The sequence below is a fragment of the Hetaerina americana genome, unplaced genomic scaffold, assembly GCF_022747635.1.
Source record: "Hetaerina americana unplaced genomic scaffold, ioHetAmer1.1.p SCAF_53, whole genome shotgun sequence".
Classification (NCBI taxonomy): domain Eukaryota; kingdom Metazoa; phylum Arthropoda; class Insecta; order Odonata; family Calopterygidae; genus Hetaerina; species Hetaerina americana.
Genome location: NW_027287128.1, coordinates 1,937,127 through 1,954,566, shown reverse-complemented (window position 1 = coordinate 1,954,566; position 17,440 = coordinate 1,937,127). Strand labels below are relative to the sequence as shown.

The 17,440-nt window shown below is 43.7% G+C and overlaps 1 protein-coding gene across 2 annotated transcripts in view; it reads left to right on the top strand.

Annotated features, from left to right (window-relative positions):
- The window catches only part of ens (MAP7 domain containing protein ensconsin), a 202,334-nt gene that overhangs the window by 16,749 nt on the left and 168,145 nt on the right, over window positions 1-17,440 (top strand). Inside the window, exon 1 of one of the 2 annotated variants that reach the window (XM_071593200.1) lies at window positions 8,206-8,278. The exons of the other annotated variant lie outside the window; for it this stretch is intronic. Coding sequence (XP_071449301.1) covers window positions 8,209-8,278 — 70 coding nt within the window. The 5' untranslated portion in view covers window positions 8,206-8,208. Of the gene's footprint in view, window positions 1-8,205; window positions 8,279-17,440 lie in introns of those variants that run through there. 2 annotated transcript variants of the gene reach the window in all.

Here is a 17,440-nt window from a genome sequence, read left to right as displayed (position 1 = left end):
TTCCGAAGTTCATCCGTGCGGCCGTCGGCGTTCGTTCAGGTATCGACGTTGCTGCCGTTAAGGTTTGTTTCACGAGCGAATATGGATTTTTATTCTCATCCGGATTCATCCCGTTTAGCCCGTTTTCTACCGTGCTTATCGGTAAGTGGCGCGATTGATTCCATCGCACCCGGACGGCGAATAACCCTGTAGAGAACCCCGCCCTCCCACTTCCTTCCCACTCGCTCACACAGTGTTCGCTCCCCAATCTCTTTCACCGGTGCTATCTCACTCTTTCATTACTCACTGCCTTCCGTGCTTCCATTCTTCATCGGTCTTCCTCCCGCCGACTTAATCCGACTCCGTTATCAGCCCTACTTCTCCCTGAGGCTGCCCTGAAGTCTCGTTTCGTTGTATCATACCAGACAAAATGAAGTGAATATCCGAGCCTTCCTCCCTGAGATCGCTAGAAGTTCTCGTTTTGATTATTAGTTTCACGCAGTTGGTTGTGCAGTGAATTGCTTGAGAGAGCCGGGGGTCCGTTTATAGACCCGGAAATTGGGCCACAGACCTGAAATTTTAAAGGGGAAGGTTATGAAAATATGTACAACCTATCGTCAGAGGTCCATCTTCAACGCGATTTTACAACGCGTTACAATCTGCGGAAAAGTGCAAATTTGTTTCTCATAATGACGAACATACACTACATCTCACCTGAATCTGTTGAATGTTATTAATTCCCATTGATAATTGGAAATTGAGGTTAACGACCTTCTATTAATGCTTTAAAAGTTTCCTTTTTCTTTATTAAATAAGTGTTCCGTTAACCGCTTGCCATATATTCAAGAGTGTAATGTTCGGAATGGATTGCCAACTCATCGAAAAACTCTTGACCTCTGTTGAAGTGGATAATGATTAAGGAGAAAGCAAAAGATTTCGTTATGGATTTAAAATTTTATTCTAAAACTTCTCGTCAGTTGCCACCTAGAATGTATGACGGAATTGTTGCATAAAGCGCGAAAGCGTGGGCCTTCATTCTAATCTTTATAAGTGGTGATAAAATACATTATTGCCTGAATTAAGGAGCAGTATTTTAATTTTTTCTATTTGCGGTTTAATGGAGGTAGATTATTTTCCGTTCGTCATTATAAATTTCGCACATTTTTCTGCTATGTACATTATTTTGTTAAAATATGAAGCCTCATTCAACTCCGTTCGAAGTGGTATTAATTTGTACGCTGCTACTGTCACTGTCCTTAATTACATTTAATGACATGCGGAATATGTGGAATTCAACAGATGTGTTAATATTTTGAAATGATTTACCGTTTGTTGTGCTATTAAAGCTTAAGGTCATCACCATTTCCTTCGGTATCTGGTTTAGGTAACGTATACAGGAGGGCAATGATCATTGTTTTTGCTCGTTTTAGCAGTTTGTGCCGATTGGACCTCTGCATGCCGTTCCGGAAAGCTCTTTAAAGAATGTAATGGGAATCCATCAGCACGCTTTCGCTCCCGTTTGAATGCACCTTTTCACTGCACGATACGTGATCGTTCCCCACCTCCCTAACATTCCATTGGTACTTTGCCTCTACCATCCATTTCCATCAGCAGCCACGGTCTATCGAGTTCGGCAATTGACAGGAGTTATTCATCTTCTCTTAATCTTCTCTCCATCTCTCATTCAAGGTATATACTTTTTTCGTGCATTCTTCCACCTTATCTACGGTATAATCCACCCCCGCTTCTTTCAGCATCCTTTTTGCTTGCTCGGCAGCCAGCCTCGTGACTCCGCCCTTTCACCATCCCTCTCGTCTTCACGAGATGTCTCGATGTCTCTCGTGGATGATCCTTAGCCGCGGGAAGGAGACCCAGCTTGCCACAGGATATCGATTAGACGGAGATAATGCGCCGTGCCGTTTTATTTAGATTGCTCTATCCCGTTGCCGGTATCGTTAAAGTGCTATTCGTTAGATAATGGAGAATTGGGTTGTTGAAATGGTCAGGGTACCGACATTACATTAAAAAATCCCAAGTTTTATTTGCTGGAGTTGATGGGTTTTCTCTATTGCATTCCTTTCTCTACGTGTCGCATGGAAAACATGTTTATGTATCATAAACCTTTGTAGCAATAGCTAACAGTTATAATGTTCCGACGGTGAAACTTTTTTTTCGAACTAAAGGGTTCTTCAAGGGTGAAACTGGTTGTGTGGTGTAGAACCTTATTCAGAACTGAACGATGTTTCATACGAATGATTCCGCGGAACTATGCGATTTCAAGTGTATCGATTGATGTTTTCGGTTTTGATATCTTTAATAATTATCTTCAGATATATTATATATATATGTATATATATATATATATATATATATGTATATATATATGTATATATATATATGTATATATATATATGTATATATATATATATATATATGTATATGTATATATGTATATATGTATATATATATATATATGTATATGTATATATATATATATATATATATATATATATGTATATATGCTTTCGTAGACGTAACACAGAAGTGCCGAATAGTACAATACACAGTAACACACAATATAGAAACACAAAAAAGAAGAACACTCACACGTTATTTCTTGATATTTCGACGGAAACAATCCGTCTTCCTCTGAAGATATAGAAGTAATGACTCATAGTAATTGATATTTCGACGGAAACAATCCATCTTCAGAGGAAGACGGATTGTTTCCGTCGAAATATCAAGAAATAACGTGTGAGTGTTCTTCTTTTTTTGTGTTTCTATATTGTGTGCTACTGTGTATTGTACTATATATATGTATATGTATATATATATTTATATTAGTATTTGCCGTGCATTTTAATTGAAAACCAATCTAAATTTGGACATTAAATTACTTGAGCTAATACTAATTTGTCTACATTAAACAAGTGTCCATAAAACACAGGAAATATCTTTATGGTCAAGTTTACTAAAGTCTCGCCGTCCCGTCGTTTTGGAATGGCCTAATACGAAAATAAAGGCTGCGTTAATTGGTAAAAGATGAAAGCCTCTTTTCGTTGAAGAATTATCGTATTGATAATACGTTTAAGATTCACATTGGAGCTCCTTGAGCAATCAAGTTTCAAGAATGAGCAGGATTTGGTGGCACGCCAGCAATGACGTATGACCTCGATTAACAAGGGCGCGATTTATTCTTGATTTGGTGTGCAGTCTCGAAGAAATTGGCCTGAAATAATCTAATTAGCTTTCTTTGTTCTGGTTGAGTTGCGCCAGCAGCCCTTGATTCCGGAATTTAATGGTTGCAGCGAACCTAAGATGAGGTGCTTTTATAAATTGAAGATAAGTCGGAATGGCATGCTTGGATCATACTCGTATTTCTTTGCTTCTTTTCAGCGTATACGTCACGTACTTCCCATGATCGCACATTATGATCACAAAGTTCTGTGGACCGAAATTCATTTTACAATGGGTATTTAAAGATATATCCTGCAGTTGTTTTTTTTATGACAAAGTCATCGCTTCTCTCAGGTTTTTATTCTTTGCTTGTATAGTGGCCTCTATGGTTTATCATCACATACATTCAAAGAATTTCAGTAAAATGCGGAAGTAGGCTATAATTTTTTTAATTTCTCCATTGGAAATTTATTTAACATACTATAATCCTTTTCACTCATCGATTTTATCAGATACGCTTTGGTACGTCGATGGGTCCACATTGGTTTTAGAGCGAGTTTTGATTTTTTCCAAAGTCAACACTCCAGTGAGTGAGTGCACACAATCAGAATCAAATTGTAAAATTTGCAATAAATTAACAAAAACAGTCACTTTCTTGACCTTTAGGGTGGGATGTGATGGTTGTGGCCTACCGAGAGTTTCCATAGTGACAGATCTATTTAAATATGGATAAACCAACTATCTATTAAAGATTTTTTGGACTAATTAAAATAGATGTGTGCAGCTGATGTTTTGTCGTAGAGATTTGTTTCATTTAAATGCTCTTTTATGTTTGGCGAGATGGTCGCGTTTAATTACATCTCGCCGTATGCAGTTGTTGATTCATTAACTTTTGGGATGGTTGAACTTTGTATTTTTTGTGGTAAAGCTTATGTTCCGTTGCTAGCGGGCCATTGTTTGATTTAGTTCTTTAAAAAAAAATAATTTATGTTTACTGACGGCCATTTGAAATAACGGATAAAAGGCTACCTCTTTTATGGCAACAAAAATATAAGTGCTTAGAAAGTAAAGGCAGGAAAGTACTCATAAGCAACGCTAGTAGTGGAGAATGTTGTTGTTGGGCTAAATAAATTTCGCACAGGTATGTTCGCATTCGTATGATCCAATTCGTAAGAACTGCTTATTTTGAAAGTTGTCTACCTAGAATATTTAGGCCTCTCAAACTCATTTATTTCTGTCGTTTTAAAGTGTATGCATGTAATGCACTATTTCTCTAGATAATGTAAAAATCACGGGTACAAATTCATTCTAACATGAATGCTACAATTTCTCGTCCTTTTTGAAGACTAAGAAATATTCAAGAGAGTTAATCGACGCGGTTAATGAATTTGCAAGGCTAGGGTATTGTTAGTCTCCTGCATAGTTTAATGTTGGTGCATGTCTCAAGGCAGGTAGCGTTCGTATTCGACTGGGTATCAAACCTAGCCAGACACATACGCCGGGAAAGTGTTATTCTGCACCGTCAAACCTGTCACCTTCTCTCTTAATTTTTGAGAAATGTCATCGAAATGGCGACTACAATTCAGTACATGTAAACGGACGCCTTAGGTTCTCGTGTCTAATGTATTTAGGATGTATTATTTAGGTTTGCGAGGCGGAAGGGGTTCGGAAGTTTGAAAGAGATCGTTTTTGAGGAAAGATCATGAAGGACGATAGGGACCTGCCAGAAGGCAGAACAGTTTATGATTATGTATGATGATTAATGTTGACTAATAATTGAACATAGGTAAAATTCATTTATTGTTTAAGAAATGTCTTCGAGAAAAACTATGAACTTATATTTCATTACCCATTGCTAGATGTTAGGCAGCTGGAATTGTCTTTTGAAAATTGGATTAGGTGCAATAACAACTGATACGTTTGATTGATTTTTTGTTATTTTGCACCAAATCATGGTCATAGAAAGATTTGGTGGTGAATATATAGGCTAGGAAACTTTTTAATAATTCAAATAATTGTTGAAACTCCTTAATAGTTGACACTTAGCTTTATGGAGGTTTAATCAAGATGTCAAGTGTGTGCCATTTTATCAAAATTTTGTGTATGTTTAGCCTTAAATAAATTGTATCAAGTGATGGAGAGAAAATAGGAACATTCCGTCTCAGATTTTATGCAAACCGAAATCCAAAACCCAAGATTTTATGCTCTAATGGTAGTGCAGGACTACCTCCAGGAGAATTATGGATGAATTGTGCCGTGATACATGCTGTTCTCAGGAAACATTGATATAATATGCGCAGTTTAATGAGTTGCAATAGTTTAAGCATAACAGCGCCTGTCCGCTTATGTTTGAATGATATTATTTGGAAAAAACAAATTAAACTGCAGTAAAAACAGCTATTTAAAATTATTGCAAAATAAGTTTTTAATTGTTTAAAAAATAGTATATTCACCTCATATACTATATGTTGATTAGCCACTCGTGAATGTTTGATGTATTAATTTTCAACATTTGTCTTTAATACATGGGCTAAGGTGACCTTTTGACTCGTGCAGTCACGATCCAAACTGTTTGGTTTGGTCGCTGGTTTTGGCTGCATATTGTGAATCCCATCTTTGCAATATTGATCAGGTATACGCTTCCCTATAGTGAATTCGTAAGAAAAAGGAACGCGAGGGCGAGTTGCACATGTATTTTGTGGATCTCGTTTGTATGAAAAATTAATATCCGACCATAAACTCTTTTAGGTCTTAATTTTTGTACTTCGGTTCTCTTCACTCTGTATTTATCTACATTTGCGCTTCTTAAGACTTATTCCTTATGATGAAGCATACTAAAAGACCTTTAGCGGAGACTTATTTGGGGAAACTGGTGTAAAATCTCTTCGGTTTATGAAATGTCAAATTTCTAGTTGACACGCTTGCAAGGTAACACGTAAGTGGCTTATTTGATGTCCGGAAATCCAAAACTTTGTCGCTACCCCAATTCGATCTCACCCCTGATAAGAAAAGCTATATTCATGGAAATTTGTTAGATATTTGTATTTGAAAATGTTGGGCTCAAGCATGTCTTCAGAACTGAAAAATTCATGTCAGTTCCTTTAAATAATTTAATTGTGAATTTAGGGACTAAAGTGCACAAAATAAATTATTAATCAGAAGATTCTATAATCATAGTGTACAAAATGGTCTTAAAACGTGGTAACATACAGCTGTGTATGGTGTATCCTGCTTCTGCATTGCGGCTGTTGTGTGGAGCGACGAGCTCGTAATAGTCTTGAGTAGCTCGCTGATTTAGAGCACTACGTTATGTATTAAGCTACTCGTTATTTTGGTCTTTTGTGACTCCTCCCATCTTTCATGCTAGGCTTTTCCTTAATGTTTCTATTCCCTCTTTATTTAGCGTCATGATTTCCCTGTTACCACGAATTATTAATTTTTCCAATTTGATTCAACATAGTCAGTAGCACAGTTCCTTATCGATTTTCATAAGGCCTTGTGTACGAGATTAATTTATTCAATTGTGTTTGTCGTGAAAATTCTGGGAATATCCGTGTGAGGCACGGCATTTGAATATAGATGTAAATTAGCTCCCCCTGTGACAACTTCAGCTCCCGTATCACGGTTAAACTCTTCTAACATTCGGTTGTATGCCTAATAAATAAAGTCGAACTCTTGGCTAGGAAAAGTAGGCGAAAATCATCCATAAATGGACTGCTCGTCTAGTATCGATTCTTGCTTTCTTTGCAATGTCCTGATACCTATATTTTTTTGCGACCTTGCGTTATACCCACAACATGAACTTCGCGAACCTGGATACCGATCTCTCACGAGCACGCGTGTTTCCCGGGTGAGTTGGACATCTGACGGCGAACACCATGTGGTTCCGCCGCGACGCGGAGGGCCACTAGCCTCCAACGGGAATGGTAAAAATTTCTCGCACAGGTCCCCAGCTTCTTTATTCACGTCGCGCTGAACCCTCGAGATTTCGGATCCCACCGCGCCAAATGTCTCGCCACCCCCTCTGCCGCGGCAACCGCCTCCGAAGGCGCCGGCGGCACCTCCAGTTCTATGACGTTCGCGCAGGTGGGCAGGTGGTTGTTTGAGAAAGCTAGGGCGAAAAGCTTTTCGTATTGACGTTTCCCCATCGCAGTCGCACTTCGGCCTCCGCCGCCCTCGGGTCCTTCAACGCCGCCACCCGGGTTCCCACCCCCACCCGAAAAGGAACGAACCTACCCGCCCACCACCTCCACACCCGCGTCAATTTTTTCCGCACTCCCCGTTTTTCTCCTTTTTCACCAATTTCCATCGCGCCCAAGAGCGGTACACACGCAAATACCTGTGCTTCTCTCCATTTCCCTCCTGCCCACCCCCGCAAACCTTTCGGGAACTCTCACTCTCCTCTTTCTCTCCCTAACTCATTTTTTGTAAACGTTCCCGTGGTCTCGTTTCCCAGAGACCTCCTCGTTCCCTTCTCATGTCTGGGAAGGAAGTGAGCCCCCGTGTCCCCGCCCGCGAGATTGGCGGCGTTCCGTCGCCCGTGGATATCGAAGAGTGTAGCACGCACCACCTCTCGCGCGCGTGCTTATTTGAGGGGGGGGGGTTGTCCGTCGCCGTCCATGCGCGCGCGGTTCGGTGTTCTTTTTGTTTCTGAGTTTTGTTTGAGAGAGAGCGCTCTCAATAGGGGGGGGGGGGGGGCACTCGAGAGAGGGGCGTGGTGAGGAGGCCGGCCGGAGGGGACGGCGGCAACAAGGGGGCGAAGGGGAGTCGCGTCTGGGGCGCCGGTCTCCCCCTCTCTTCCACCCCCTCCGCTCTCCTTCCGACCCGACCCTTTCCGTCCTCCCCCGCTCGCCCCCACCCTCTCTTCAGCCCCAAACATTTCTCCCACCCCCTTCCCCCCGTCGTCGCCGCCCTTCCTCCATATCTGTAAGGGCTCCCTCCGTGCTGTGATCCCCCCCCTACACCTCTCGCTCTCTCTTTCGATACTTCGCCACCCCCTCTCCCACGCCTCCGACGTCACTCTCCGTCTTCACTCGTCCGACATGGACGGCCATGCGGAGTTGCTGCGAGCGGGTCCGTGAATCGACGTCGCTCGACGAGCTGCTGCTGCCACCCCGTGCAGGTAATCGATTAGTGTGTGCGGTTGTCGACATAGCACCGCCGTTCGCGGCTCGCGTTATTCCGGTCGCTTGAACTCGATCACCACCACTTCGCGAAATCACCCTCGCGCACAAGTCCCTCTCCCGCCCGCCCGTCCTCGCCCCATTCTCTCTCCCCGGCAGCATCCCCACATATCCCCCCGCCCCAGTTCCAATGTGTCATTCGCGATGCGTTGATTCGCCTCTCCACCTCCCCTTCTCCGCTCTCCCCTCGACATCCAATCCTTTCGTCACCACCTCGCCCTCGTTGTTTTCCTCTCGCCCGCCGGGGCATGAACCACACTCCCCTCCCCTGAATTCCCACCGGGTGTCGGAGTGCGCCCGTAATTGCGTTACCCCGCGAGTGTCCCGGCGGCGGCCTTGCATGTCCTCCTGACTTTTCGCGAATGCGGTCACGGCCGCGTCAGCTCTGTGTCGGGCGCCTGAAGCGCCTTCCGTTCGTTCCTCCCGCTGTCCCTTTAACCCGAGACTTCGCGAAAAATTTCGCGGTCTCTCTCTCTCTCGCTCACTCATTCAACACATCTCTTTTGAAAGGTAGAGGATGGGGGAGGAAGACATAGAGAGAGACCCTTGCAGATAGGGCGTATTTCTTCGGGCTCCCACGCAAATTCTTCCGTTTCTCACTTTTCCGCCCTGAAGGGCGATGGCGTTTCGGCGTGGCTAGTGACCTTAAGACGTTCTTCCATTCGCCGGGAATTCACGTTGTTTGTGGTAATTGTGATTTTTGACGTAATGCCGACATGACCTCTTGCCGGAAATCATGTTCTTCCGAGGAAAGAAAGTTCCATGACCTGGCACGCTTTCACGTATCGACCTCCTCCCACCCTCGCGCGTATCGATTCCTCACGAAACCTTGAAAGTGAATTATTTTAGCATGCGATGCAGCTTGGGCGCGACAACGAGTCTGTGGAAGTGTTGAGGAAAATTGAATAGAATGTAATGAGTGTTTTTTTTTAGTAATACAGTACTTGTTAGACTTGTTTTACTCCGCTGCAGTTGTGGTAAGAAAACGAGTCCCAGTTGATAATCAATTGGATATGAGCGTGTTCTTTGCCATATATTCATTTAAAAGTTTGCATTCTTATTTTTACCAATCCTAATCTTTCGATGGACTACTTTCTGCACGGCTTTTACATTATTGGGTTTTCCACATTGTTAATTCTGAAATTGAATATTAATAGGTGTTATTTTTTATCACTTGAAGTTTCCTCTCCTATTGTGGCCTTCCCATAGGAAAGAGGAGAGAGAAAGGAGGGTATCGGTGAAAGACACGTTGCCATACACTCGTCAGTGAGTTCACATTGAGTTTATGCAAATGGCGCGAGTTCTACGTCTGAGAGCAATCCTGCGGTGCAATTCGTGGTGTGTGAAATGGTCCTCATTTGCATACCTCTCGCCCTGGGGTTAGCACGCGTGAAGGAGCGCCAGTTAGGCCTCGGAAAATTAGAGGCACGCCCCGCATGGTTCGCGCTGTAGTTCACTTCCCTTTGATTCATAATTTTCAAGCATCAAGGGATGACCTTGACCATCCAATCATGCTAATGTTTCTGTCGGCCCGTGATACATACGGCTGTGTCATCAAATTGTGTTAAGTTATCATAAGTTCTCCGACAGCTCATTGGCGAATTTCGGCGTGTTGTGGTGATATCTCTTGGCAGTGATTTCATAGAGGTATGTTTACTGTTGTGGCACATTTGATTCAATAGAGGCACTTGGATTTGGGAATGGAAATTACTGATTTCAATCGAATTTTGCTGTGGTCGTTTTACAATAAATCGCCTACCCGAATTTCGAGGGAAAAGATAAACCGAAATACCGAAATCATTCTTGTTGATTGTTGCGACATTTTATTACATGTAGTCAGGTTTTCATGCATTTATTTTCAGAAATGCCTATATAGCCATGTATAGTTAGTTTCAATGCGGGGTAGGTATCCGACACCAAGTTATGTCTGTTGCATATTGCAGTGGATGGGGTGGTTCATAGATTGCATTAAATTAGCATTAATCATCATCAATATAATCGTATTGCTGGGTTTCGCAATATTTTGCAAATATTTATGTTCAGGAAATATTTTTGCGAGAATTTGCTTCTAGCAATTTTATCGCAAAGCATTCGATTTTCGACACCACTCTGACCTTGGCTCAAGTCTCTCGGTTCATGCCTCTAGCGTTCGTCTTATGATCAATATATCCCTGACGTAGGGTTTTGGTGAATTCGTGCCTTTTCGGAGCGGCTGTATTTTTAGATAGAAAATTATCGCATCAAGCGATCCCATACTCCTGCATACTGTTCGATTCGAAGTAATTGCAAACCTCTTGGGCCGCGTCAAGGTCGAATAGTGTCTCGCTCGAATGGAGGACTTCTTCCGTTATTCTTTTCTCTCACCCTACGCTTGCACGCTGTGAATTGTATTTTTTCTTTGCGATATCCCCGACTGCCCGATCATGCAAAACCACGAGGTCTGCCGATTCAGCCGAGCATATTTTCCTTGTAACGAATTTATATCCTGGATTTTCATTTACTTTGGTCCTAAATTTTCCTTAGAATGAAGGGTGCTGCTACGTCGAACTTTCGTCGGCTTGCGTCGTCGTGAATCCCACGGAACTTGAGGAGAGAGCTCGGCGTCAGTATTGTCCGTAATTTCCAGGAATTTTCAGTTTCAGTGTCTTAATAGGGCATAATTGGTATAGATTACCGTGTTTTTTTTATTTTTCCGTGAATCGTGCTCTCTTACGGTTAGATTTCCGCCATGCGTCGTATATTTTTTTTTTACTTGTTCTCTCTTGGATTGGCAACATGATCCTGATTAAGGATCTTGCTCAGTTTCAGCTCAAAGACTTACACGAATTCGACTTGACAAAATACTGCTACGAATTAGGCTAGCGTGAAATTTATTCCCTTTATGTGGAAATAGCCCGTGTGGACGACCCGAGAATGATAATGATGAATTTCCATTTTACCTGCCTGCCCAGTGTCCGTGTCCAGAGTCCTCTGTGGTTATTTTATCGTGGGGCCGAGTTTTTAATCGCGAGCAAGTGTAGGGGAAGACGTCTGGGGTTTGCCGTCATCAGTTACCACACAGCTTGTTCCGTCGCGTTGTTCATTTAATTGAGGGGGATGGCAAGATGAGTGGAGGGGGAGGGAGGAGGCGGTTGGTAGAGGGCGCTCGTGAAAGAGTGAAAGGGAGCCAGCATAATGGGAGAGCAGCGAGAGGATCTGGACAAAGGAGCGGAGGCGGCCGCGGCTCGCCGAGATTCCCCCTAACCAGGGGTGGTCGGCCGCATTGACTCGCGTCTTTAAAGCTCTTGTGTTTTCATTCTCTCGGGATGTCACGTGCAGTGCCTCTGGTGATGCCATTTAAAACGCTATCTAGATTTCAGACGCAGCTGATGTAAAGGTTAATAATTGAGGGAGTGCTGCTTCTGAGGCGCCCAAATATATTATCCAAGAGTTCTGCTATTTAATGCTGTGTCGTTTGTTCCTAAACTTTTGCGAAACGTCCAGGCTAGTGAATTTCATTTGGCTAGTAATGAACCAAATATTTGATTTGTTATTTTACGCGTCTCCTTGTTTTCTTGGGGTGTATGCGATGGTAAAATTTAAATTTATTTTAGCTAAGCGGGGGGCCGACTTCGGGGTGTGGAAAATTTACCCCTGCATATCCCTGTAGAGTGCGGTCGCCCAAAAGGAAACCGTAGTAAGTTAAAGGAGACCTCTCACTCCCACCATTGGGCCGCGCCACTTTCCGAGACCGGTATTGTATGTGACATGTGAGAAAAAATGTCTTGGCCCTCCGAAAGTCCCTTCGACAGGCCTCGGTCGTTAGGAAGCAGGATTGTTGTTGCTCTCGAGATAGGATGAGGATCGAGTGAAGGGGTTTATGCGGGTGTCAGGATGCAGCAGATAATTTAGTGTCATCCGGGAAATGAGTATGAGCGCTGTATTTAGTTCTTAAGGAGGGTGGAAATTCCAGTTACTAAATTATCGCGTGAATCGGTCGGAGCTCGGTGAATGCCCCTTCTCCCAAGTCTCTACATTTGCGTGTTCACCAGCAATGGCAGCTGTGTGTAAGCGTTTAAGTTTAGATTTCGCTCAAGAGATGGCTTGACGTTGCTCCTCGAGGCATGGAACTGGCCGGCTTAAGCGGAATGCGTTAAGCGTACGCATTGAAAGGATATCCTTAAGATATTTTTTATACTAAATCAGAAATGAGGTATCCTCTTAAACGGGTGTATTACTAGTGTATAAACTCCATAGAACTGCGGAAGATTAGTTTAGCTTACGAATCGTAAATCTAAGGTTACATTTGGTTTGACTAATTGTTTTTCATTTATAAAGTAATTAATTACCTTATTATGTGGATACTTCCCTGACAAAATAATAATTATCATCAAAACGCCCTGTTTTCTGAAAACGGAAATGTGAATACAGTAACTGAGGATTTAGCTGAGAGCTCGCTGTTGGGAAGGAATAAAATCACGGAATAGTGAAGTGTTTGCGAAAAAAATAGTGGATGAATCAATATATACAAGTATAGTATATCAGATCGTCGTTTCAAGTCCTCTCTCTCTCTCTCTAGCCTCGTATACGTCTTTATTGGATATTATTGAAACCTCAACTTAGGCGTGGTAACTCCTATCGATTGGTAAACAGCTTCGAATTGATTCCCGATCCAAAGCGGGTGAAGGTTTCCCCCCGTATCTTTTTTTGGAATAGAAAGGGGTCACGGGACTCCAAAAGGAACGTGCATTCTTCGTCGCTTCCGCGACATGGGAAAGTTGATCCGTCTAGCCAACCCGGTCCATTGTGGCCGGGGCTCTTTCACTCCTTCCCTAATAGTCTGCAAAATGCTCCATTAGTCGAGGGAGGATGAGGTGGCAAGCACCGTTCCCATCCCCTCAGCGCCCTTACCTGGTCTCACCGTCACCACTCATCCCATACTCCCCTCGTCCATATCTCCTCCCTCTAGCCATTTCACAGCCTCTCCTGCACTCAACGACGCCTCAATCTTCCTCCTTCCGGTTTTGGAGCTCCCCAAGTTCTTCGCGCCCACGACCCATCGCCCTCCCTCTTTCCTTCCCCAACCCCCCACACGTCGCCCGTGACTCGTCGCAGCCGCTAGCCGTTCATTGTCGCCCACGGGGTCTCTCCTCCCCCCCCCTCCTTCTGGTCTCCCAACTCCCATCGGAATGGTGGCGTCCGTGACTCCGCATCCTCGGAAAAACCTATGCAACGTCCCCACCGCCCGCTCTCCCCCTCCAAACCGCCCGTCATCATCTTCTTGTGGTCTCTCCTTCCCCGTTTAAGCGTCTCAACCACCCCCTCCTCCCCGCCATCCCTCGCCTCACATCCCCTCCATTACACCCCACGTGGAGTTGCCCAAAATGGAGGAAGATCCGAATGGAGGGATCTTCCTCACCACTTTTTCCCCTCCTCCAACTCCCCTTCTTCGTTCTCTCCTTTTCTTCCCCCACCGATTCTTCTTTCTCTTAGGGAAGGGTTATTGCGATGGAACTCCTTGCCACGCCGGGTTACGGTTGTTTCGCTTCAAATCATTGTAGCATTCTAACCTCCAGGTAGAAAGAAGGATGTGTGTTCGTCTCTCTAGTGGGGAATGCGGAATTTAAAAAGCGGGCATTGCCCGTTATGACGCTGTATCAATAGGGACTCCTCAATGCCTTTGTCACGTGAGCTCTCTTTGAGTATGTGAATGAGGCGAGGTGTTTTTTTGTTGGTGTGCGGCAGTCGTGACATTCCCGTTCTAGTGGATAGGATTTCATCCCCGCCTTTCTGTTAACTCCGTGACGGACAATATAATTATCATCGCGTGTTCTCTTCAATACTTTTTCCTCCCGCTTCAAATCTCGTCCTCTCTTAAGATCCTGTTTCATGTCCCTGGGTTGGTTATGGTTTATTTCGGATAAATTTTGAGTTGGGCGCCACGTAAGCTAATTTAGTCTGTGGCATGCTGACTTTACAAGCCTTGGGGGGCTTGGGGACAAATCACGGTTTTGAGTTGTGAGTTTTAACGCGATTGGAAACGTTCCCAGTGAAGTCAGTAATATATCCAGTGAAAGATATGCCCAGGAGTTCTTGATACCGCCATTATAGGTTCTTATAGTCAAATTCAAATTGTAAAATTTACATGAATCTTCAAACAAATTCTCCCTCAGCGGTAGCAGATTGATCGCGTAAAAAAATTTGGCTGATGAAGGGTTATTTAACTAGTGGCTGTTGGATGGAATCACATTCCAGTGCTATTTTGTTTACTTCACTTCGCAGAGATATTTTCCGCCGATTTTCTTGCTACCCGTGTAGCGTGTTCGTCACTTGCGAGGAACAATTTTCATTTACATTATCGTGTTTGTTCTCCTAACTGCTTGGTTCCAGGATATATGGTAATGATTTAATTTCAAATAGTTCTGCAACCGAAGGGGTTGGTGGTGCTATTGCTAATGCTTTTGGAAGCAATCTCCTTCCTAGAAGAACGAGAATCTCGTTTATTTTACCGTGTAGAAGCCATCCCGTCCCGTGAATCAGCAGTCTAGTTGATTTTATTATTAACCCAGCCCCCGCGTTCCGTATCCGGCGCGTATTTTTGGGCGTCGAGACAAACGAATGTCACTGGTGTCCCTCCGGAATGCTCAACGCCCTCCGCGGAATGTCGTCATATGTATTTGTGACGTCATCGGTAAAGTCGATTTGGCCATCGCTCCTGAAGGTTTTTCTCGCTCCTGAAGGAATAATCCGATTGTAATCGTGCCCGCCAAGAAATCTCGCGGTGTTGAGGTCAAAAAGACGATGGCGTTTTTAAGCTCGTATCAGTGGTGTAGCACCGCAGCTCCAGAGGAAATCGATTATTTCCATGGGTGCCTGTTGCTGTCTCTCGCTCTCTAATCTACGCATCCTCACCGCTGCTTCTATTAGCTACTCATTTAATTAACTCTCGCATGAAATTCCGCGTGGCAGCAACTCTCCACTCATGAGAGACTAGTTATTTACTTCGGAAGTTTGTTAAAATCCGAATCTGAATTTTGGGATGTGAGCACGACACGTGTAATCTGTGGCGGACGAACTCCACGCTTCTCATGTCTAACTGTTAATCACTTAATCGCGAAGGATCTAAGTTTGTGTGGGGTATATGTTTCCTTTGTGGTAATACTTTCGATGAATTTCAGGAATCGATAGGGCTTAATGTGAGGAAGATAGTGAGAAATTCTTTGTTGGCCGTGTTATTGTCTGCACCAATGCAATCTCAAGTATTTTCTTACACACGCCTCCTCATGATCCTGATGTTTTAATCTACATGTTTATTGCTAAGCGTACTCGGAGGAAATTATTTACCTTGATCGATCCTTGTAACTTGCGCGCGAGGATGGAAATAGCCATTACGCTCCGTCATTTGGCAATTGTGGTGGTGAGGTCTCGACATGGTCAAGTTTAATTACAACACATTCCGTTCCAATTTTAGTGATTCTAGGTACCATCTCAGTCATGGCATCTATTCATGAAAATTTCAAGTATTTCTCGATAATTTGGGGTATCAGTTTACTAAAAACGCCTGTGTCTAGGCACTGCTGTTAAGTGGAATGTATTGACGTTTCGGCGCTCTTAAGATGCATGATACATATTGAGGACGAAGAAGTAGTCTATTGGTTTTTGTTTCGTTCAAAGTAGGAATACTAAATATAATCACCGTGACTCAGAAAAAATTATGCTGAAAAAATTGGATAATGTGGGAGCGACGTTTATTCAGTTCATTCAAAGGTTCTTTCGGTTAAATGAATTCGGTTTGGCTTGTTTACATAGCTTGATTTGTTATTAATTAAAGAAAGTGAAAATAATTTCTCTTACGGTTAAGTAGAGTGAAAATTGGTTAGTGGCTTGCTTTTCATAGGGCGCATCTTTTAATTTGAAGGGACAAATAATTTTCATTCAATCCCTCAGAACGAAGAAGTTCCGTAGTGAGTACCGAATCAGGACTTTTTATTATACTACGTTATGCCCGACATAGAATTCTAGAAAAAAGGAGGATTTCTCACCAATTTTTCTCCGTTCCCAGGTTTTTCCCCCGCGTTTTCAACCAGTTTTTTGCACCCCTCTTGTGAAAAATTGCTTCGCCAGTCGAATGGGCTGAATTTGATCTTTTTTTGTTCCTCTCCGTAGCTCGCGAATGGAAGTATCGCTGTTATTTTGTGGGGATTCCTTCGATGTAGGCCGCCGTAATTTTTATACCGGAGTACCCCGCCAATGTGACCGCAGTCTTAGTCTGCGGGGGGTATTTCGCGGGTCGCCCCCCCCCCTAGGAAGTGCTTGCGCCTCGGATCTTCGTGCCAGCTCGACTCAGCCAATGAACGCGCACCCTCCCTCTTGCTCTCTCTTGTCGGCGGTCGCTTCTCGCTCTTCCCCTCCCCTCCCACGACCAATTTAAGCGATTGCCGTAGTAATCGCCAGGTGTCACTTGGGAATCGGGAGAAAGTCTTTCCCTCTTCTGGACGGCCGTTTTGACGTGATAATCCCTTTACCCCTTTTTTTGAATGGACTCCAGACGGTGGAGGGGTTCAGTTCGGCGGGGAGTAGGTGGGCGGAAGGGTAAAGGGGAGCGCTTCATTCTCTTCTCTTCTGTCCTCCCATCCCACGCCTCCGCTCGACACCCACTCGTCTCCGAATGACATGGCCTGACATCACGTTTGAATTAGAGCTATATATGCGATGCTCGAATTTGAGCGCCGAGGAGCGATGTTCAACATTGATAGCCTTAACATGTGTTCTGCGAATTTGGCAATACTGACTTCGCGAAGTAAGCAGGCGACGCCGCGTTTCATGTTGTCGCATTCATACCGGAGCGTCATTAACACCAAGGCTTAAATGATGATGAGGACGTATTTACAATAATTGCCCTCTGTGACTCATATTCTAATAGGACATGATGCTATCGTTGCTACATTATCAATACCCGGTCTTTGTCATCAGTACGTCCATTATTTTTCCGTGCACATTGAAAACAGAACATCAGAAGCTTGCAAATCAAATTCCGCGCATAATAGTCGATCGAAGGTCGTCCACTCTGCCCTATTTGGAATCATAATCTCCTTTTCTTTCTTCTTTCGCTACCGTCGTCT